Genomic DNA, 22,961 nt, shown 5'->3' with positions numbered 1-22,961 from the left:
TGTTTAAAAGTTTCTGGCCTTTTCATATTCCTTTTTCCTAATTTAATAGTGGACAGACTGTATTCAGACATGCTAAACCTTGGTTTTAGCATTATAAGAATGAGCCTGGCCTCCACGCTGGGCTCAAATGTGTTCCAAATGGCTGCAAGGAGGAGATAAGAACCCCGCCCCCTCTATTATGCAGAATATCATAAGCCATTGCACACAAAACACCCTGCTGTTCAATGCAGGGATAGCCTAGCTGTTAGAGCATGAGACTCTTAATCTCAGGGTCATGGGTTTGAGCCCCACATTGGGTCAAAGATTCCTGCATTTGGAGGCGGTGGGACTAGACGGCCCTTGTGGTCCCTTCCAACTCTACAGTTGTATGACTGGGGAAAAAATCCTACTAACAACATTGGTGGCATGTGTATCCCACACCTGTGCAGTATATATGTCCTGCAAATTTCTATTGCAAAAAAGTTTCCATTGAATTGGGGATTTTTTTTTCGAAATCTGTAGGCACTGGGGCGATTCAGATTGCATCTGCCATGACAGTGCGGTGCACCCATCAGGCTAAACATAAATCAGTACTTTTGCTTTGCCATCTGTGTCCATGCACAATGGGGATTTTTAAAGTGAGCTCAGCCATTCTGCAGCCCATTGGCACCTGGGCAACCTACTGAGGGGGCCACATGCCAGTTGTGGACAGAGCCAGAGGAAAAACAGAGAATGAACATTTTATTGTTCTGTAGTAGGACAGTTTCTGCACCCATCCCTCTCCATCCTTCAGACATTGGAGGCGTCTGAAGGACCCATTCAAGCAAGCTAAAAACATTCAGGGAGGGTATGAAGCAGGGCTGATGAGGTATGTGGCCTGGGGAGAGCAGGGGTCAGAGAAGCCTGAGGCTGCATTTAGCCCTCGGACCTGAGGTTCCCCACCTTTGTCTGATATGTCCCTCATTCTGGAATAAAAATGGCATCCGCTGCCTAAGGCCAAGTCATACTTTTGACCCTCCTAGCTCACTATTGTCAGCCCTGCCTGGCAGCAGCACTCCAAGGCTTCAAGCAGAAATCTTTCCCAGCCCTACGTGGAGACAAGAGGGGTCTTTTTCACCACCCCTTCCCTAAATATTTCTGGTGGCAATTTTATATAAAAGTAGCCTAATCAACATCAGGCCAGTAGGTGTGCCTCTCAATCCATGGTGAATTACAGTGCAGGCATAAATCGCAAAACTCTAGACATTTTTTTAATAATAATTTTTGTTAAGTTTTCCATTTTAACAATCCAATCAGATCACATTTCATATTCCAAATTATACAGATACATCTCATATAGTCCAAATATTCTGCCAAATTATAAATTTTTGTCGGGGCTTCCCATGCTTCAAGTTCAGTGGGGTTCCAATCATCTTACGTTTCTACTGCCTTGAGATTCCAATAGTTCCTTCTTTAAATCTTCCTGTTGTTACCCTTCCTTGCAAAACTGTAGACTTGGAAGGGACCCCAAGGGTCAACCAGTCCAACCCTCTGCAAAGCAGGAATCCCAACAAAAGCAACCATGACAGACGGCTTAAAAAACTTCCAAGGAAGATGAAGGGCTGTGTATGAGCCAGCACGAAAGAAAAGCGTGGCAGGATTTCACTGCAGACGAAATGGGGAGCAAGCAAACGACCATTGCTCTTTGTTTTGAAGAAAGCAATTCCTTCCCACCCACCCCGCTCGTATTCCAAGACGCTCTCAATAAGCACGAGGAAGAAACGACTTTAAACCGTTCTTGCAGCACGGAAAGCGGAAAGGAAGAGAGACCCGCCGCTCGCGCGCAAACAGGAAAAGCCCCAAACTCCACCCCCGGCGCCTCATAGGGGAGCGCGCTTGTTACGCCTGCGCCCTCGCGGGCTGGGCGGGGGAGGGGGCTTATTAGCTCCCGTCCCGGCTTCTGTTTTTTCCCCTTTTTTCTTTCCCCCTTCCCACTTATGCTTTTGGCGCCTTGGAGATGGCGGCGAGGAGGCAGGAGAAGAAGGAAGAGGCGGCTGAAGTGACTCTGGAAGAGCTGATGGAGAGGAGTTTCTTCGAGGACCCGCCTCCGCCGCCGAGGTGCTTCTTGGCGGGGACTGAGCTGCAAAAGCGCGCGCCTTTCGAAGCGCTGGCGGGACGCTTCTCCCCAAGGATCCCGCTCTCTCCTGGTTGTGGGCCCCCCTCCCCACTTCTCCTGCCCTTTAGGCACCTGGAGGTTGGGTGGCGATTGGGGAGCCTGTGATTAGAGTCCCACACGTGGCTCAACTCTGATCCGTCCCAGCTAGCACGGTCGATGGTCAGAAATGATGGGGGTTGTAATCCAATGATCATGGTGTGGCAATTATGCAACAATGGCTTTTGAGAAAAAAGAGAGAGAGAGAGAGAGTACATATGTGCGCGCGCGGGCACACACACACACGCACACATATGTATGTATGTATGTATGTGTGTGTACTGTATATATGTGTGTGTGTATAATCTCTAATAACAAGGGGTGATTAAGCCATCCTTTGTCTGCCAATTCTGCAAAGGATCCTCTGAAGTTGTTTTCCTCCCGTCCTGGTATATTTTCAGTTTCGGGACCTAGTGAAAAAGCAGCAGGAGGAGGGATCCTTACAGAGGAAAAGCTGGAAGTAGGGGTTAAGGTCCCCTCTTAGCCCCCAAGTTCTCTCGTGCAAGTGCCCTCTCTTCCCTCTGTGTGTACAAAGGCAAACCTGGGTTTTGGAATGGTTTCCCCTCTTTATGTTCCATTGTCTTGTTTGGCCAAATTACTTTCAAAGGTGTTAGCATTTGAAAGCAATTTGTCCAAATAATAGAAATATTAAATGGCTAAGTACTTGGAGAACAATTGTCTCTTGTCTAGAAGTGGACAAACGTAGTGCTGCTGTTTCTTTCTGCTTGGTGCTTCCGCTTCCATGTCTTAAGTGAGATTCACAGATCTTAGCCCTCAGTGGTATCTAAGCCATTCTGTTATTACGAGTGTGTGCCTGACTACTGCCCTGTACCTGTATGTATTATCATGCAACTGTAATTTTAGATTCCCAAAGAAAATTGTTGGCTTTTCGGATACAGTACTCAGCAAGGGCCTGAACAACAGATACTGTGTGTTACATGTCCAGGAAGATGGTGCTCTGGAGAAACACCTGACAATTACAGCTTCTTCTCAGCTTGATGATTTGGATACAGAACTTTGCATCCTAAGACATGACTGGTAACTTCTGTGTGACTATTGATACTGGATAATGGGCAAAATGTTCTTTATGGTTGTTATTGTACAGTTTCTAATTGTGGTTAAAAAGTTGAAAAATTAGTTCTATAGGACAAGGGATCAAAATATTTCTACTTCTTAGTTTCTCCTATTAATGTCAGTAAAGGGAAGGAAGCCTTTGACTGTCCCCCTCCATGCTTTTTTAGTACATTAAGCCTTAAGGTGTCAACATTTTTTTATAGTAGTGGGGACCTCCAGTCCAGTCTCCTGCAAGTTCCACAGTAACTTGGAGCAGAACTTTTAGTGTGGCTTCTCCTGTTCTGTGGAATACCATTCCTATTGAGGTACAACAGGCTCCCAGCTCCCACCATCTTCATTTTCGGGAAACAATTGAAGACATTTTTGTTCTTTCAGGCTTTCCCAGCTAGATAAATGGGTCTTTTATCAAAAATGTCTGTTTGTTAAGGTTTAGTTTCATTTTAAATGTATTTGTTGCTTTTGTGTTTTTTACTGTTGTTAATCATTTTACTGTATGTGTAAATCACCTTAGTAGTTTTGAAGGCGATTAATAAATTAATTCTAACAGGAATAATAATTGGGCCTACTAACCCTTTGAATTTGGCCTGTGAGGCCATTTGGGGCAGACCATTCCCCCCTGACTTAATATGATATCAGGCATTGATACTTGTTATATCCAGTTTTAATTTCGAAGATAAGGGATCTCTGATCTAAAGGCAGAGCTGCCTGCCCTTTGACCTTAAAGGAAGTATAGAACAGCACATTATGTGCCTGTTTTACTCCAGTACATCACTGTAAAAAATTATCCTAGCATTAGCAGTGGTCAGTTAAGTACACATAGACTGAAATCTTTTATCCAAAGAGCTATCTAATGTTGTTTTGTTAATTGCATTTAATTAATTGCCAGTAGTTCTGTCGGAACAATTCTAAGACCAGCCAAGGGGTTGTTGGAAGCAGTATAAGCAGTGCTGTTCCACTTTCAGAGAGGGAGGCCCACTGGTGGGATGCCATTCACTTCCCAGGAGGGCTCCTTCTATACCCACAGAAAGCTTTGTAGGAATGGGTGGTGGGGGAAAGACAAGTGTATATTGGGGAGTTGTACACACACAGCATCCTACACCCTCTTTCCCCTGACATGCCCCTGCCCTTAAGGGTACATAGCTCCCTCCTGTTGGAGTGAATGCGAGAGACATTTTAAAACGAAGTACCAAAGGGAAAAAATAGACAAAAAGCCACCAGAACTGGTTGCTTCAGCTCGTGTGACTGGCTAACTAGCAATGCTTCCATCATGGTAGTTGCTTCCCTATGGAATTTCCTTCCCCAACCCCAGTCACCATAGAATTGATCCCTAAAAGGACCACTACTGAATTGTTCAGAGATTATCTTCTCTGCTTCTCTACCTGTCTGTGCCCATTTTCACTGCCTTTCTGTAGAAGGCCTTTGTAATCGCGAGAGTGTGGGTTACAATAAGTCCCTGAAAAATCGTTATAGTTTTTCTTGAATACATGATCACTTTCCTTTCCTTGGTCTATAGGTCAGTGCAAAAATCACAGATAATTTAAAAATGTGTGCGTATCAACATTGTAATATGTCACATATTTTTCAGGATTTCTGTTCCAGTGCAGCCTGGAGATATAATTCATCTAGAAGGAGAATGCAACGCGGGTGTTTGGATAATAGATGCAGATGGAGGATATTTGATTCTGTATCCAGATGTATTAGTCTCTGGCACTACTGTATCGAATAGCATTCGGTGTATGAGGAAAGCTATACTGAGTGAAAAGTTCAAAGTAAGTTGGGGAAAACATTGTATATTAAAATGGTTTGTTTCATGGGCATTGATAACATCTGTATTAAGGGCATTGTCAACTGTTGTTTTAAATAAAGCACCTAGTATTATAAGTACTTCATACATAAGAAGTTATAAATAAAATTATACCAGTAAAGAGCTTCAGAATGCTCTGGTTCACTATACTCTGTTCCCTATTTACTATAGTGATAATCCAGTAGTCTCCAGGGTGCCTTTGGGGTAATTGATGAAGACAAAAATAGCAAATAGATGAACAGAGTCAGTATTTTCTGGAGTTGGAGAAACAATAATTTTAATGTGGATTTGTCTAGCGATGAACATATGGTTATATATGTGTTAAAATGCATGTTTTATATGGTCAACTTTGCATATCATCCCAAACTTAAGTGATTGGGTGGAAAATAAACCTCAAATTCCCAGCGTATGATCTGAAGACACATAAGGCCGCCACCTTGTTGAAGCTAAACAGGTCTGGCTCTGCTCAGTGTTTGGCTGAGTGACTGTGTGGGAACTACATATTGGTACCATGATGGAATAAAAGTGGGCCTTTATTTTCATGATGCGAGAAAGGTGGGGTATAAATGTAATAAAAGAAAAATAAATAATGATTGGTGGACTTACATTGATAGCTTATATTCAAGAGGGAAACATGGCTCCTTATTAACCTCCTAACTTGATAGTTAGTTTAATTATGAAATTGTCCTGCTGGTCCTTTCTTCTTTCTTTGATATTTGTTTTTTAAACTTAACATACGTTGCTTACAGTGTTTACTCAAAAAGTAGTCCTACTGTATTTAATGGGACTTATGGTATAGTAAGAGTGCAGAGGATTGCGCCCTAAGGATGGGGCAATGCCACTAAAAATGCAGTATTGTACAGATTAATTAATGTGTAGTGCACGTACATCTCTGCTAATATTTTGGGGTGGTTTCATTTTTCCCCCAGGGATGTGAGCCTGGTTTGCGTCCTATGCTAATAGGTACAATCCTTCATGAAATTTTCCAAAAAGCAGGAACAAATTTTACACAAGAGAAATTGCAAGAAATTGCCTTCTCAGTAATTCATGGACCAAAGTATCTAAAAGAGCTGTAAGTATTAGCTGTAAGAGATGAAGCGAGTGATATACCTTTCTCTTAAGAACTTGTTCTTTTTCTTAGCTTTAATGCTTAGCAAAGGTCAGTTTGCACAGGGATAGTGGGAATTGCTGATATTCTTACCTTTTTGTCCATGTGATTGCTTGTGTGGACAAAAATGCACTGCCATAATTGTTTCAGAGTATGTAAATAGGGTAACCTTTTTGAAGCAAAGTAATTCACTTGTCATTTTTATAGTTGTATGTGCTACATTTTGGAAGGATAGTTCCCTGTAGTTACATAAATAAAACTTCGGAACGTTACAAATGCCTAAACATGTGGATATTTTTCTCTGAGGGACCACAAATAAAAAATAGATATCTGTAATGTAGAGATCTTTTCCGTTTCCTCCCTTTTTCTCTTCTGCTATCTGCCATGCAGCTTTTAATATGCTTTCCTCCTTTTGCTTCCGCAGGTACCAGTTAAATCTGAGAGAGAATGATATAATGCAAGAGATAGAAGAGTACTTTCACTCTTTCATTAAATGGGCAGAAGAGTTCATATACAAAGAAAACCATGTTTGCCAGCATAACATGCAGATAAAATGGTACGGAACTATTCACCCTAACACACTGTTGTAAAAATAAAAAAATTCCTTCCAGTAGCACCTTAAAGACCAACTAAGTTAGTTCTTGGTATGAGCTTTTGTGTGCATGCACACTTCTTCAGATGCACACGAAAGCTCATACCAAGAACTAACTTAGTTGGTCTTTAAGGTGCTACTGGAAGGAATTTTTTTATTTTGACTATGGCAGACCAACACGGCTACCTATCTGTACACTGTTGTAAAGTTGTTCTGCCAGTGCTGTAGGTGAACTTAGTTAGCTGTGTCAGAATTGCAGAATATCTGGACTGCAAAGGACCAGAAATAAATAAATAAAATATGTACAACTTTTTTAACAATTGAGCTGGGTTGTTAACCTCCTTTCCTGGCACAGAATCTAGGGCACTTATAAACAACATGTTGAGAGGGGGATTTGTGGGTTAGATCCAGACTTGCCCTTTTGCAAGCAAAAGTGCTCCTTCTGTTCATGGGATATTTCCAGTGGAGACCCCCACCAGCAGAAGGTGGAGAGATTTTTGATAATTTCTCCCCTCTATGAATCCTGCCCAGGGGCACTGCTTAGGAAAAAAAAGGGGCTGAAATGTGCAATGTACTGTGGTAACGCTGTTTTGAAGAAGAAGAAGAGTTTGGATTTGATATCCCGCTTTATCACTACCCTAAGGAGTCTCAAAGCGGCTAACATTCTCCTTTCCCTTCTTCCCCTACAACAAACACTCTGTGAGGTGAGTGAGGCTGAGAGACTTGAAAGAAGTGTAACTGGCCCAAGGTCACCCAGCAGCTGCATGTGGAGGAGCGGAGACGCGAACCTGGTTGCCCAGATTACGAGACTACCGCTCTTAACCACTACACCACACTGACTTTTGGCTTCTGTTAGTTAAAGTATAATTAAAAACACAAACTTTCTTACGACTATGTTTAGTATTTCAAGTTTCTCTCCTTGGGCTTGTTTGCTATAGCTATTGCAAATTAGCTACTATTGCATTTCAACTCAAATTCACCAGACTTTGTATTTTCAAGGCTTCATTATTCATATTTTTTGCTGCATATTCTTTGGTTGCTTGAATCCCTTGTTTGTTGACAACTCAAATGCGGCTAAGCATTTCAGCCCACTTGTTCTATTACTTGAGAATGAAATCATTTTTCTCATCTGTAAGAACAAAATAATAGTAAGAGGAAGCACTGCCTTTTGATTTGTTTGGAAGCAGTTGCTTAAGAATGTAATATGTTCTAACCTGTTAAAGGAATATGGATTTTGTCCCTTCAAGTACATATTTAAGGAAAGCTATCTCTTCGTTTTCAGAAGTAAACCTTTCCGGTTAATACACTTAATGTTTTCTTTCTGATAGGCCAGGGGATGAAAAAGATGACTCCTGGTGCACTGTCAAAGTTACAGAAATCCTGGATGTTGAGGAGAACATTTGGTGCCCCAGGTTTGGCTTAAAGGGTAAAATTGATGTTACAGCTGGCGTAACAATTCATCGCAGATCTACAACTCAGTCCAAGATAATGCCTCTGGAGCTTAAAAGTGGCAAGGAATCTAACTCTATAGAACACAGAAGTCAGGTACAAATAGGAATTATAGTAATTAATTTTAAAGGGTACATGAAAGGCGCTGACTAAATATTAAGTTTTTAAAATGTTTTAATATGTTCTTAATTGTTTTTAAGCATCATTTGTGGTGGGTTCAGAAGGTTCCAGAAGCTGATGCTGTGAGGCAGTTGCTCCTTCCTATAGGATTTGCTCTGCAGGGTTCATTGGAGTTCAGTTGGGTCTCCCATGATCCTTAACATCAACATGAAACCTTTGGCTGAAGTTGTCACCCATGTGCTGATAATACTGAACTCTTTTTTTTATCATCAGAGCCAGGTGTTCCGGTCGTGATTTCCCTCAGTTAGTGTCTGAAATGGACTGAATGATTGTGAATAAACTTAAGCCCAGTATAAATAGTACAGAGTTGATGCTAGCAGGAACTCAGTAGACTGACTAAAATTGTACATTAAGGGGAAATTATGTAGCTGGAGGAAGGTGGTACTTGGATTCCTAGACAGGGTCTGTGCCCTAGGTTGTTGTTTATCAGATTTTTTTGTTTGGTTTCCTGTGTCCGCTGATGAAAAAGGCAATGAAACTGCTGTCATTCATGTCTTTGACAATCCAGATTGGGAGATTGGGTTACTGTAGTGTATTTTATGTGGGGCCTCTGTTGAAGATACTGATAGGCAGAAACAAACTATTTATTTTGAAGCATCTGCATTTCTTTCTGGGTCCATTTCAAGGCTCTGGTTTTGCCTTTCAAAGTTTGTGTTCTGGTTAGTAGCACCTACTGTTTGATCTTCCTTAAATTCAGTTGATGAGGTCTTCTAGAGGCTCTATCTTTCTTGGATGCAGGGATTTATTTATTTTTTGGGTGGTGTCCAAAGATCCTCATTTCTTTCTGTCTGTTGCTAAAAGCAGAAAATGAGAAGCCAGCAGAGTAGGAAGAATAGCAAAATCGTAAGTCTGGTTGGTAATCTGGCTATAGGCCTGGCTGTTGTGCTGCACTAAATAATTAGGGCGGCTTCTGTGAATATATTCATTGCGATAACTGGCTTGACTGATTAAGTCCCTCGCATGATGCAGTATGCCATCCCCAGGAATGGTTAGTGGGACTATAGTTTCCTCAGCTCTGACGCCCATATTACTGGTCTTGATGCAGCCCTTGCGTGCTTATTTGCTAGCGATACATAATTTGTATGCTCACTGGTGGGGGACATATTGTGTGTGATTACTGCAGCAAGAAACTGCAAAGTGGTGCAACTTGGTTGATACCTACATTTAACATTCCATTTTAATAGTTTTGGATTCTTCCCCCAGGTGGTTTTGTACTCCTTGTTGTGCCAAGGAAGACGAGCTGATCCTGAAGCTGGATTCCTCCTTTACCTTAAAACTGGGAATATGTTTCCTGTACCTGGAAATCGTATGGATAGGAGAGGTAATTTTCTGCTTGGAAAAATCCTTGGGCGGTGTTGTGTTTACAATATTTCCATCTCATTTTTTCAACAATGCAGTCTTCAAGGGGGCTAGAATTTTTTTTTAATAAAAAAAATGCAATTCAATAAGGAAAAACAGATAAAGCAGAATTCAATAGTTTAAGATTCTCCCCCTCACCACAAACACAAATTTGCTGTCTCTTACAAAAAGCTCATGTAAAAAAACAGATTTAAATTGGCACAGAAAAATTGCAAGTGCCAGATGAATTTTTCTGGGGAGAGCGTTCCAAAATGTGGGCCCTGCTACTGAAAAAGCAAAGGGACTCGGAGCAGAGCATCCAGTGACAACATTGGCAAATAGGAAGTTTTTACAGGAGAAAGAAAGCCTTCAGCTGCCATGGTTCTAGGTTATCTAGGACTTAATTAGTCAATTTCAGCACTTTGATTTGTGCTTGGAAACAAACTGGTAGCCAGTGAAGATCTTGTATTTGTTCAGTATGGCAAGGTCCCATTATCAGTCTAGTGAGGTTTTATATTAACCAACTGAAGTTTCCAAAACCTTTTCAACAGGGAGTCCATGTAGAGCCCATCTCAGCAATTCAAGCTGGGAACTACATGGGCATGGAAAACTATGGCAAGTTCGTCCTTTCCCAAGGAAAGACAAAATTGGTGCACCAGTTGAGTAAAGGCCTCAAATTTCAGTAAATGCCCAAGACAGCCTCAGGGTAGCATGGTCTCCTTTGGAAGGAAGCGTGAGATGTAAATATAGAAAACAAATAAATGAAATAATGAGTTCTAAGCTTCCTCATAGTCTTGGAACTGCTGTGAAGGGGAATGATCCCTACTCACCCCCAGCCCCAAAGTTGAGAGGAAACTTAGGATTTGTGCAAAGCAAGTCTCTGTCGCCTCACTAGCACCGTGCCATCCAGCTTCAGATTGCAGGGAGAGGCAGAGATGTGTCATCTTGTCTCTGTGTTTCCTGGGCACTCCGAGTGGCCAGTGAGCGCAGAGCCAAAGTAGTTTTCCTTGTGCCTTTTCCCTAAATATTTGAAACTTGGGGGGGACGATGACCTGGACATCATTTTTGTTTCTCCCTCTGCAGAACTGATCAAACTAAGAAATGAGTTGGCCTTCTATTTGCTTCACACCGTATGCAAATCTGACACTGGGAAGGAGCGGACACAGCTTGCATCTTTGCCTCCTCTGATTAGTGACAGTAAGGCGTGCAGCTATTGCTCTCAGAAACAGAACTGTGCACTTTATAGCAGGTAAATTCCTTTTTAAAAGCCTGCAAGCTCTTTGCAAGCTGATCTCCGTTTAAAATGGCTGATGCTGTGGTTTCATTAAGGCTCCGTTTTCTACATCACAGTTTTGGACAAGGCTACATTAGATCCAGGTGTGAAATAATTGATTCTTTTCTGTGTTCGAGATTCTGTGTAATGTCAAATGTAATATTTTGGATCACGCCATATTGCGTTTGATTTAGTTTTCCAGCTGTGAGCTATACCAAGCAGAAATGTAGGCATGACCCTAAATATGATAATGGTTCTACTACGATAGTGCATGCTGAAATGGTAGCTACCCTAAAACCAGAGAGAATCTATTGATAAAATCCAGGGAAAGCAATAGAAGTAGGTTTTCAGGGGGTAGAAGGATGCAGGTGCACTAGTGTAAGTCTCCCTAAGAATTTATATGAAGATAGCACAGACATAATTCAAATTGTAGCCATCTATGAAGTTTCTTAGCAGAATTATCATAGCCGTCATGATTGAAATTAGAGGAGGATACATGTTGTGTTCTGTTTTAGGGCTGTGGAACAGCAGCAAAATCACTTTATTTCTCCGGATGTGCTTGCTGCTGTTGAAAATGAGACCCAGCACCTGAAGCCCTCGCACCTGGAGTATTTCCATCTCTGGTATCTGATGCTAACCTTGGAGTCACAATATAAAGATGGAAAGAAGGGCTGCAGAAACATATGGATGATACCTGCTGCAGAAAGGTATTGGTGATTTTGTAGGGCCACTTTCAAACTTTGCTTTAGCTACCGAAACTGTTGACATCGAGTTTTTCAGAGTAATGGCAGCTAAAAATGTAGATGAAACTTCTTTCAGTTTCCTTAAAGCAAAGAGTTATACGGGCTAGCAATTGTGTACCGTGAGCTTTCCCAAACTTCATTTGTTTTTAATTTTTGTAGGGAGAAACACGGAGACTGCATTGGAAACATGATCAGGGTGGAGTGCGTGCAGAAGGTGTCCGATGGACTGTATTTACACTGTTTCCAGCGTAAAAAGGGTTCTGCGCCTGCAACAACTCTGATGATAGGAGACAGGGTTGTTGTGAGTGGTGAAGCGGACAGCACTTTGCTTGGCTTGGCGATTGGTTATGTGCAACAGGTCAACGGCTCCAAAATCTCTTGCTTATTGGATAGGTAACATAGTGCTTTACTTGTCAGGAGAGTTCATGTAATAACATGTAATAACATACTGTTCTTGTGTCAAACATGTATTATACAAATGCATGCAGTTAGAGTGGGCTTTGTCTCCCTGCTGCAGGTACTTGCAACTGGGAAATGTCCATTGCCTCCCTATCCAACCTGGTGCCCTCAGCATGTTTTGAATTACAGCTGCCATTAGCTCTAGACAGCATGGTCAGGGGTGATGGGAGGGCACCAGTTTGGGAAAGACTTCTCAGTATATTTTCTAATACTCAGGGTCTTAGAATCTGAGTGATAACTTTTTTCCTGCCTTCCAGGAACTTGTCACGTATCCCGAAAGACACTATATTTAGGTTAGACCATGAAGAAGGAGCTTTTGGCACAGATGCTCCATTGGGAAACCTTTCTAAATTGATGGGAAATTCTCCTGCAAGGTCTGTTCAAATTTATCTTCCTTCCATGCCTAACATTTCTAGAAATGTGTTTTCAATTTTTGTTTATTCCTTTCCCTCTCAATCCTTCCTTTTAGTGAAAGGCTTCGTAATTTAATAATAGACTTTCAGAAACCACAGTTCATCCAACATCTGAGCTCTGTCCTTCCTCCAGAAGCAAAGGAAACTGTTGCGAACATTCTAAAAGGTACAGTAGATGCATTTTTTTATTTTAAAAAATCCTATTAAGGTCTGGTTATATTAGAAAATTGGATTTCCTGCCTAGAGATTCAGCGGAAAACCTTGTGACTGAAAATTTAAGGCACTGGATGCCATGCATTTTCAATGAATCAGCTCATTGAAAGATAAAATAATGCTCATTTGCTGAAGCTCTATAAATACCTACTTTGCTGGGGTAAGAATGAAATACTGTTCTTGCAGTCTTGTAACCTGGCAAATCCCAAAGCCTGGGCATGTAAAAACAGGTGACGACTCTCAATAACATTGGTACTTTTATCTGTATAATTCATATCCCTCCCTTTTGTCCCAGGGCTAATTATATTTAAAATACGTAAACCAATCAAAAGTTAAAAACTCTTTACACAATTCATTAAAAATGTCCTGTTATTTAGAGAGTCTGTGGCTGAGCTGGAATATGAACCCAAACCCAAGCTTGTTTCTCCTCTCAGTGAATGTCATGCAGATGTGTGCGATTTCTCTTCCTAAAGAGTACTGTATGTCAGGGAAGGCAACCTCTCATGTGGTTAGAGGAGGATTGTTGAATTCATTGAGAGACTGAAGCTTTCTAAGCTGAAGAAGCATTCTGAATTTTGCCTGAAAGCAAACAAAGAACCAATGCATGCTTGACAGCTCTTCGTGGTGGCATGCCTTATCCCAAACTTAATGGAAGTTTTCTGTTGACTTTTCAAGATGTGCTCTGCTGCAGTAATGTTCACGTTCAGAACTTTGCAAGCTAGTCAACAAAAGATAATCTTTGCTGTTGAGACTTTTTGCTAGTCATTTGTGGCATATGGATTGCCTTAAAGAAGAAATGAAGTTATTTTGTTTCCATAAGTTTCTCTGCCTGGTTGCCTGCAGGCAATTTTTAGCCGAAACTGAGTTGCTGCTTAGAAGCCCAGGTTTAAAATGTGTGGTCAATGAATTTTGAAACCAATACCAAATTTGTAGCAGGCCTGTTCTCCAGAGTATTAATTGATGTAGCAGGAAGTTACGGGAATTCCAAGCAAAGCATGAATGAGATTATCTACCTTACACTTCTTAATCAGGTTGTAATCCTCTGCGCATTTACCTGGAGCAACCCTTACTGAACTTAGTGGAACTAGCTGGGTAAAGGTGCATAGGATTGAACTGTGTATTCTGCCCCTGTACATGCAAATATAGCTAATGTTTTGATATGGTAAAATAGGTACCTCAATAGTCCCCCAGGTCCTGGTAATTATGTTTAAAATGAAGGCAGAGAACTTACTGTATTTACTTATTTCCCCCCCATAAATCAAAGGTCTTAATAAACCCCAGAAACAAGCAATGAAACAAGTGCTGCTTTCAAAGGATTACACACTCATTGTCGGGATGCCTGGGACAGGAAAAACCACCACAATATGTGCTCTGGTAAGATTCCGGAAAGAGGGAACGTTTGAAAAAACGGTGTTAATGAATTTTGTGCATGCAGTCCGTAGGACTGTAATGATTGAAACACCCAAAATGTGATGTGTAAGAAGTTTCATTAAAAAACAAACTCTGCTCAAGCAGTTATATGCTTAATGTAGATATTATATATGGCATGTTAGGAAAATGTGTTCTCTGAAGAGAGAATGTTTCAAAACCACAAATCTGCACTCAGGATTTCCACTGGTGTAAATAAAGTACTTAACTACTAGTTTATTAATACGGGAGGGTGTGTCAAATGACACCCCCTGTGTGTCTTAAGAAGTGTGTCAGGGCAGCTAGATGGGCTTTGGTGTACCCATGACTTGTATATACCTCTCACCAGCTGTGTTTGGCATGATTAGGAAGGGGCTTTGTGCATGTTTACATTTGGACATAGAGCTCTACCACACATTATTGGAGAAATCCTGATTGGGCCAGGATCCCGCTTCATACGGAATATCTCTGCACAGACATTGATACACGTAAATCCCCTTCCTGTGAGTGTTGAATGCATGGGCAGTAGTGATTGTGCGCGCTCCCCCACTTTGATCAATGTCCATAGTCTCAAGACCAGCCTCCATCGCACCACAGCTTCCCTAATGCCTTTCTTAAATGTAGGTGGTGGTGATCTGAAAAACACGCACACTCCATACATGGAATTTTCTTCTACATTGACAGCTGGGTTTTAGAATTGGGGGAATGACTTGTACGAAAATGCAAATTAAGGCACCCCTCCTTTGTCTCCTTTCCCACATTTAGGTCCGAATTCTTTATGCTTGTGGCTTCAGTGTTCTCTTAACTAGCTTTACTCACACTGCAGTTGACAATATCCTTCTGAAGCTGGCAAAGTTCAAAGTAGGCTTTCTGCGACTGGGTAGAGTTCAGAAGGTTCATCCGGCCATTCAGAAGTTCACAGAGGAAGAGATCTGCAGATCCAAATGCATTAAGACTGTAGCTGACTTGGAAGAACTGTATCGTAGTCAAGTAAGGAAAATGACTTTCAGGGTTTTAGAATCTCTGAGATGTATTTCAAAAAGGACTACCTGGAAAATGAACATCTAGCTGGAGGTGTCTGCCTGTCTGCAGTGCATTTAGTGCTTTATTTTCACGGCGCTTATGCTTTGGTTATGAAGCCTCCCCAGATTTGAATCAAGGTACAAATAAAATGTTTGTCCATACCAATTTTACTTACATTGAAAAAGGTAAATGTATTCATGCTGTGTTGCATCTTTTGAATTTTGTATTTAATATGCAAATATTCATAATATAGGCTTTGTAACTGGGAGACCCATACCACTAGAGGGGGCTGGTTGTGTTGTACAAAGGCAAAATACACTTTCAGCCTTGGATTGTTCTTTATGGAATAGTGTTTCCCAGTGAAGATGTTGGCCTTCCCTGTGAGAGACATTCTTCCATCTGAAAAGCAAATCTCAGCCATCAGATTTCATCATAAATAATTTACAGACACATTATCTCCGCATTTGCAAACCGCTATTTTTACTTACTATTTAAATCGCAATAAGGACGTGGCCGTGGTGCACGGGTGCTCAGCAAGACTTGACCTTACTGAGTTGCTTGTGATCAACTTGCACCCCCACCCCTAATTTTACTCCCTCAAAGGTCTATACCATGATGAACCACGCCAAACGCTCAGGTTAAACAACCATAAAAGCAAGAACTGCTTTTTAAGAGCGCATGTATAGAGTGCATTTAATGATCTATAGAGTCAGCAGTGTTGCATTGTTTAGACATAACTGTTCTGAACGGAAAACATTTGTACATTTTTTTCATACAAAAGTTAGAGTTAGAAAATACAAGGTTTACAATGACATATTGAAAAGAAGTTGCAGGTTGTGGGTGTGGATGTGGACATTCTCTGGCAGCCCCTAAGTGGTAGAACTTCCCATAGAGGTGTGTCTGGCATTTTCATTATACAGCTTTTGGCAAATGCGGAAGACATGCCTCTTCACCCTGTCTTTAGACACTTGAAGTGTATTTTTTAGGGTCTACCTTACTTTGTGACTGCAAATTGTTTTAAACTGCTTTTAACATTTAGAATTATGGTGTTGGAAGGGACCACAAGGATCGTCTAGTCCACCCCTCTACAATACAGGAATCTTTTGTTGTAACTCGCCGTGAGACCTTAGGGTGAGGGGCAGGTAATAATAATAGTTTTTACTCTCTTTCTAGCCTGTAGTTGCCACAACATGCATGGGAATAAAGCATCCAATTTTCACCCGTAAACAATTTGACTTCTGCATAGTGGATGAGGCTTCTCAAATAAGCCAGCCGATCTGCCTGGGTCCACTATTCTATTCACTTCGGTTTGTGCTAGTGGGGGACCATCAGCAGCTACCTCCACTTGTGCAAAATGCAGAAGCAAGGTAAGAGGACATCCTGCTGACAAAGTAAGTCATGTAGTATGATCAACACAGGGACGCGGGTGGCCCTGTGGGTTAAACCACAGAGCCTAGGACTTGCCGATCAGAAGGTCGGTGGTTTAAATCCCCGCGACGGGGTGAGCTCCCGTTGCTCGGTCCCTGCTCCTGCCAACCTAGGAGTTCGAAAGCATGTCAAAGTACAAGTAGATAAATAGGTACCGCTCCGGTGGGAAGGTAAACGGCGTTTCCATGCGCTGCTCTGGTTCGCCAGAAGCGGCTTAGTCATGCTGGGCACATGACCCAGAAGCTGTACGCCGGCTCCCTCGGCCAGTAAAGTGAGATGAGCGCCACAACCCCAGAGTCAGCCACGACTGGACCTAATGGTCAGGGGTCCCTTTACCTTTTTATGATCAACAAAGCTTTGTGTTAGCCACGGACTGATTCTTTTTTTTTTTAACAGAGATCTTGGCATGGGTGAAAGTTTATTCAAAAGACTGGAACGAAACAAGAATGCCATTGTTCAGCTGACTGTACAGTACCGAATGAACAGGTCGGTAGTTTAAGTAGCTATTGTTTAGTCGCCACGTATTATAAGTGTTCAAATTTGACATTGCTTTGTTTTTTGAAACCTTTTAGTAAAATTATGTCACTGAGCAACAACCTGGTATATAATGGCAAACTGGAATGCGGCTCTGAGAAGGTGTCCAAAGCCATAGTTGACTTGCCAAATTTAAAAGACTTGAAATTGGACCAGAAGTTTTCTTCAGAAACTTGGCTAAAGGAAACACTTGATCCAAACAACCCTGTTTGTTTCCTTAACACAGAAAAGGTAAATTTTACTTGTTTGCCCTAATAAACAGTTATTTCTATGTTCACCCTATTCATTAGGAAATTGAAGATGAAATGCTTTAAAAATGTCCTGTCTCTGTGGTAGTCCCCTCCTTAGGGAATGCTTTGCCCAGGGAGGTTCGTCTTTATAATCTTTCCAGGGCCAGGCAAAGACATATTTATTCTGCCTGTATTTGGACAACGCCTGGAAGTTCTGGCTTTAATGACTATTTTCTAGTATTAGTTCTTCTGTTGGCTGTTTTTGTTTCTAAACCCTTGTAGTATATCAGTATTGTTTTAATGAATATTTGTTCTATACATTGTATGTTTGTGTATTATTTTTTTGTAAGTTGCTTCAAGTCTTCTTTGGGTTGTGTGACATGATGAGTAAATTTGATGAATTAGTATACTAACTTCCAGTATGGCTCCTTCCTCTTAATTGTGTGGGCTTTGTCCCCTTTAGCATAACCAAATCACCTACATGGAGATTTTTTAATATAAGTAAATCCACTACACCTTTTTTTAAAAGCTAGCAAGCAAAATTGAACTTGCTTTGTTACAGATTAAAATGTGTAGGATTTTTCTTTGGTACAGGTTCCAGCGCCAGAACTTACAGAAAAAGGTGGTGTAAGTAACATGACGGAAGCCAGACTGGTTCTCTTCCTGACATCCATGTTTATCAAGGTATCTGAAGGATTTTTGAAATGGTGTGGTCAGCTCTGAAAACTGACATGCTTTGGCCATTAAACTCCTGATTCTGTATGTATACTGAGTCACTGTTCAGAGATATGCTTATTTGAGTAAACTGCTTCTATAGCATCCACTAGCGGACACATTATTTAAAAAGCTAAAATAATGGTTCTCCAGTATTTCTTTCTTCTTCACTATATAGCACCTAGCTGTTGGAGCGCATTATAAGCAATTACAATCTGCATTTAAAAAACAACAACCCCACACTATTTATATGGGCACTTGTTGACCTGGTTTCCACATAACTTTAAACCATAGTTTAAAGGAACCAGTTTCGATTCACTTTTGTAACTATATTTAATATTGCATTTTTGTTTCTTATTTGTTTGACTTCAGGTTAATGCCTAATTATTTTGTGTTTGTTATACTCCATTTTCCACGAATGTTTCTTGATAGCATATACCCCAAAACAACTCTTTTGCTAGATTTAATCATTGAATGTCTGGGATTTATTTTTTAGGCTGGTTGCAAGCCCTCAGATATTGGGGTCATATCTCCATACAGACATCAGTTAAAGATAATCACAGACTTGATGACAAGTTCATTTATCAAGAATGTAGAAGTAAATACTGTGGACAAGTACCAAGGAAGAGACAAAAGTATCATCATAGTGTCCTTTGTAAGGAATAATGCCGATGGAAATGTGAGTAGGCTGTATTTTAGAATCACTGAGCAGTTCATAATCTGGAAAGTTAAGATTTGTCCATCTGAAAATGGCTTCTTATTTAGTTGTGCTTGGAAAACACAGAAGTTGGTAAGAAAAAACTGACTGTACAAATTTATTCCAAAATGATAAGAAGTGCAAATATTTTAGCTAAGTAATTGAACAGTTTCATGGGTCCATTATGAAATTTGGAGTTTTGCCCTTTTGCTTTTCAAAAGAAATCTAGACCACATCCCCTTGTGAGTGTGCACAACCCCTGTTACGGATGATATCCTTTGCTGATGGGGAGAATGGAGGATTGTATCTAGCAGCTGCACATGCTTGTCAGCCACACTTTCAGCCAGGAAGTGAAGCAACCCTATGTGCATACAGTGCCTCCAGGTGAGGGGAGGAATTCTGATTGGCCCAAGTTCCTCCCATTGCAGGGAGGTACTGTGCACATAGTTCTTCACACACTGATGGAATGCATGGTTGGCGAGAGGCATGGCTGCAAGGCGAGACCCAGCTCCCTTCTCAGTGCATGAAAAATGTTTGCATGGATACCCCAAAGATCAGAAATACACTGCTTTTCTTTTTGTTGGTGGATTGTGCAATGAAGAAAGCAGATTGCTACCTTCTTCTGATGGTGTTCTGTTCTGCTTAGTTTTATATTTGAAATATAAAACCTGGCAAGCTCAGTCAGCTGCAAAATCTTAAGCCTAGGTCAACTGCTCTTTCTTCTGATAGCTTGGAGAACTTCTGAAGGACTGGAGACGTCTCAACGTTGCTATCACAAGAGCAAAACACAAATTAATCATGCTGGGTTGTGTGCCATCCCTGTGTCACTATCCTCCTCTGAAGAAGTTGCTTTGTCATTTGGATACTGAAGCAATGATATCCTTTTTTTGGTAGTGCGTCTCTTTATTTGTTTATTTAATTGATTTTACCATTGCAAATAAATCTCAAAATGGCTTACAAAGATAGAAATAAAAATACATTTAAAGCATTTCAGTTAAAATAATATTACAGATATCACCAATAGTATAGAGCAGCAGGATTAGTGCCACTTGTCAGGGAAAGGCCATGGAAATAGATGAATTTTTAGTGTTGGAAGCACACAATTGAGCAGAAGGGAGGACACTCGTCCAGAGACATCACTACAGAGAAGGCCCACTTTCGTGTTGCCATCAAATGGCATTTTGCAATTTGTGGCACCTTCAGCAAGACCTCCTCTGAAGATCTCTGGGTTATACAGATAAAAGATTTATTCAAGCGCAGCATTAAAATTGATTGTACTTTTTTCTTTCACACATTACCAAATATATTTTCCTTAACGTTACTTACATTTTCAGCCTTCCATTAGGGGCATGTGAAAGTGTGTATCGTTGTAACCTTCTGTGACAAGGGGGCATCAAGGTGAAAATCCTCATTCATGTGCTGCTGAAAGAATCGATTGCATTATAAGCTTGGGAGTTTCATATTGTCAAATAGATTTAATTCCACTGTCTTTTCTACATGTTAATGTCTCGACATAGTTCTTAAAATGTTAGCCATTTTAAAAATTAAACTTTGCACACACATCTCCAGGCCTGTTCAGGCATTTGTTTGAATCGATCTGCAAACCCAACCCCACCCAGTATCCTGGTGCATGTTGCCATGTTGATTTAGTCCCTTTCCTGTGCTCAGCAGGGGAGTTCAACAAAAATCTTGGATTTTCTTGAACAAGAGTAGAACTTTCTGCACAATCACAGATCTCAATAAAGACCTTTTAATCACTCAAGGTGTTCTACTTGCTTTTAATGAAAAGCAAGTATAAGCCACTGCAGCCTCTCTCTTTTTTTGCTCTGTACAGTGAAGGCTTGGGATTGACTGAGTGGGTAGAGTAATGTGCACTAGGATGTGGGGTTGGGCCATGTGTGCATGTTTCCGTCCCCTGTCCACAGATACCATTTTTTGTGTTCTGGCAAAAGAATGCCCAAACATATGTCATGAACATGTCTCATATTTTCAGGTTTTAAATTTGCTGCTTTTATTCAGTTCTGCTGAGCAACTCAGATGTGTGTACAGTCTTGAACTTTGAAGTAAGGTATGTGGGGGTGGGTGGGGATGTATCAGAGAAAAGTTCAGAACATTATTTATTATGTTTATATCACTGCAACTTCAAAGTGGCTGGATTCAGCCCTCTGTATGTAATAAGGTATGAAATCTTAGAGGCAGCTATTACAAATTGAGGGGAGTAGTGCCTTTCACCAGTAGTGTACTACTGCCTTTCTCTCATAGCTCTCATCAGTTGACAGATTTAGAGCCATTAAAATATTGTGTGCATCTAGTCTTACAACTTGATCTTTATTGTTAAAACAAGACTTGTGAATGCCAAATTCTAGAAAGATTTTCTTAAGAGACTGTTCTTAAAAAACATTATTTAAGCATAAAAGGTCTTGTTAACAAGGAGCAGAGCTTAAAGCTATGTGGCCATCTTGCTTCACAACAATCCATGTTCTGTTTTCTTTATTCTTTCCTCTGTACAGCAACAAAACACTGGAATGGGAGATTACTAATCAGGTTGCTTTCGTTTTTCATACTGATTTTTCCTCGTAACTTGAACTTTTGATATTATAAGTAACTCTAATAAGTAGATTTTACTAAGAAACACCTTTTGAAACTGCTTGTTTGTAATGTTGTAACTCAGCTTTTTGGGAGACAGAACTACAGATGGATTCTGAATTTATCTTGCTGCTAATTAATTTATTGCAGTGTAGTTTCACTTTTCTGTATTTTTTAAATGTTTCATAAAAGTTACTTGAAATGACAGCTAACTTAGGCCTGACTCTTTTTAATGTACAAGTTTGGAAAAAGGTTTGTACATATTATTGCATTGGAATTAACTCCTGTAGATTATAATTCCATTTAAAGACTGGAATTCATTTCTATATATAATATGTATAAATGTTTGTACCTGATATTTGTACCAAGTTCTTAAATTTTTACCTGTTTTGTAGTATATATAATAAAATAAACTTGATTATACATTTGCATTACAAATATTTTCTCTAAACTTGCAGTACTGTTTACCTGTAATGGCCATTCACTGCAACCAGTACAAATCTGACTAAGTCCTATTGAACTCCGTTCTGAGCATACCTGCATAGGACTTCCCTGTAAATGAAGTCATGAAACTTATTTTCAACAAGTTTCATCTCTGACTTGACTAGGAATGCAATTGCACCCCTGCCACCCAATGTTAAAAGTGGTGCTTCAGGTTAAGAACAGTTTCAGGTTAAGTACGGACCTCCGGAACGAATTAAGTACTTAACCCGAGGTACCACTGTACTTGCTAAAATGGAGCAGTGTATTGGAGACTTAGAATTTGCCGAGTCCAAAGTGCCTCATGCCAGCCTGAAAGAAGTGTAGCAAAAAAAGTGAGGGAAGCTCACCCCCCCCCCACAAGCTAGCAAGATGGAGTGGTGAAACCACTGCTCCGTCCCACCACAATTTCCCCAGCTAATAATTTGTCAGGCTGTCAACACAAATACCTTGTTTATAAATAGACCACTCATGGTAATCTGTAATGAGTAAAAAAATTGCTTTCAGACAGCTAAGATATGGTTACCAGATGTCCCCGGATTTACAAATCAGTCCCCAGACAAAATCCATTGAAGTTGAACAGTGTCCCCGGATTCATTGAAAAAAATCTAAGGATGAAGAGTTAAGAGTTTCCGTGCCTTTTCCCAGGTTGCCAGTGGGAAAACTGACTTGCACAAGCATGTATATATGGGCTGATGGATGGGCTGACGATGTTTTGGACTCATAACTGATTTTAAAATATGTATATAGAGTGTACTAGTATACCAACTCCAGTTTACAAAGTGGTATCCAGGTTGGATTTGGTTTTCTGTTTTAAAAATATTTTGGATTGACTTAAAACCAACATGGTGTAACAGTTTATTTGAGCTTATTGGAGAACAATGAAATGGCAAGATCTATGTAAGTTGTGGTGGTGGGGGTAGTATTTTTTCTTTGTTGGTATAGTATGTATTTTTGCGTTTTTATGTTGTAAACCGCCCTGTGGTTGTCGGATGAGGGGCGGCATAGGATTTTGATAAATAATGTTTAAAAGAAATTAGAATAAT

General features: G+C 40.6%; 1 protein-coding gene across 1 annotated transcript; it reads left to right on the top strand.

Moving 5' to 3' along the window:
• The first annotated feature begins 1,826 nt into the window (after positions 1–1,826).
• On the top strand, positions 1,827–21,873 carry DNA2 (DNA replication helicase/nuclease 2). The gene is made up of 21 exons (XM_083505702.1): positions 1,827–2,076; positions 3,035–3,208; positions 4,830–5,013; positions 5,978–6,120; positions 6,581–6,712; positions 8,077–8,293; positions 9,581–9,698; positions 10,799–10,964; positions 11,504–11,695; positions 11,891–12,124; positions 12,448–12,564; positions 12,660–12,769; positions 14,081–14,190; positions 14,989–15,213; positions 16,420–16,613; positions 17,071–17,160; positions 17,247–17,439; positions 18,033–18,122; positions 18,649–18,831; positions 19,579–19,739; positions 20,184–21,873. Exons 1-21 carry the CDS (start codon positions 1,976–1,978, stop codon positions 20,230–20,232), a joined length of 3,183 nt encoding a protein of 1,060 aa, XP_083361828.1. The 5' UTR covers positions 1,827–1,975; the 3' UTR covers positions 20,233–21,873.
• The last annotated feature ends 1,088 nt before the right edge of the window (positions 21,874–22,961 follow it).

The sequence above is a fragment of the Podarcis liolepis genome, assembly GCF_965112155.1.
Source record: "Podarcis liolepis genome assembly, chromosome: 5".
NCBI lineage: Eukaryota > Metazoa > Chordata > Lepidosauria > Squamata > Lacertidae > Podarcis > Podarcis liolepis.
The sequence above is the reverse complement of the archived record's forward strand: the minus strand, read 5'-3'. Positions and strand labels throughout refer to the sequence as shown.

Excerpts from the sequence above, each read along its gene's own strand:
- DNA2 (XM_083505702.1), top strand. The coding sequence starts at position 1,976 with ATGGCGGCGAGGAGGCAGGAGAAGAAGGAAGAGGCGGCTGAAGTGACT. Across the intron at positions 5,014-5,977 it reads TACTGAGTGAAAAGTTCAAA|GGATGTGAGCCTGGTTTGCG; the intron begins GTAAGTTGGGGA and ends TTTTTCCCCCAG. Across the intron at positions 11,696-11,890 it reads ATGATACCTGCTGCAGAAAG|GGAGAAACACGGAGACTGCA; the intron begins GTATTGGTGATT and ends TAATTTTTGTAG.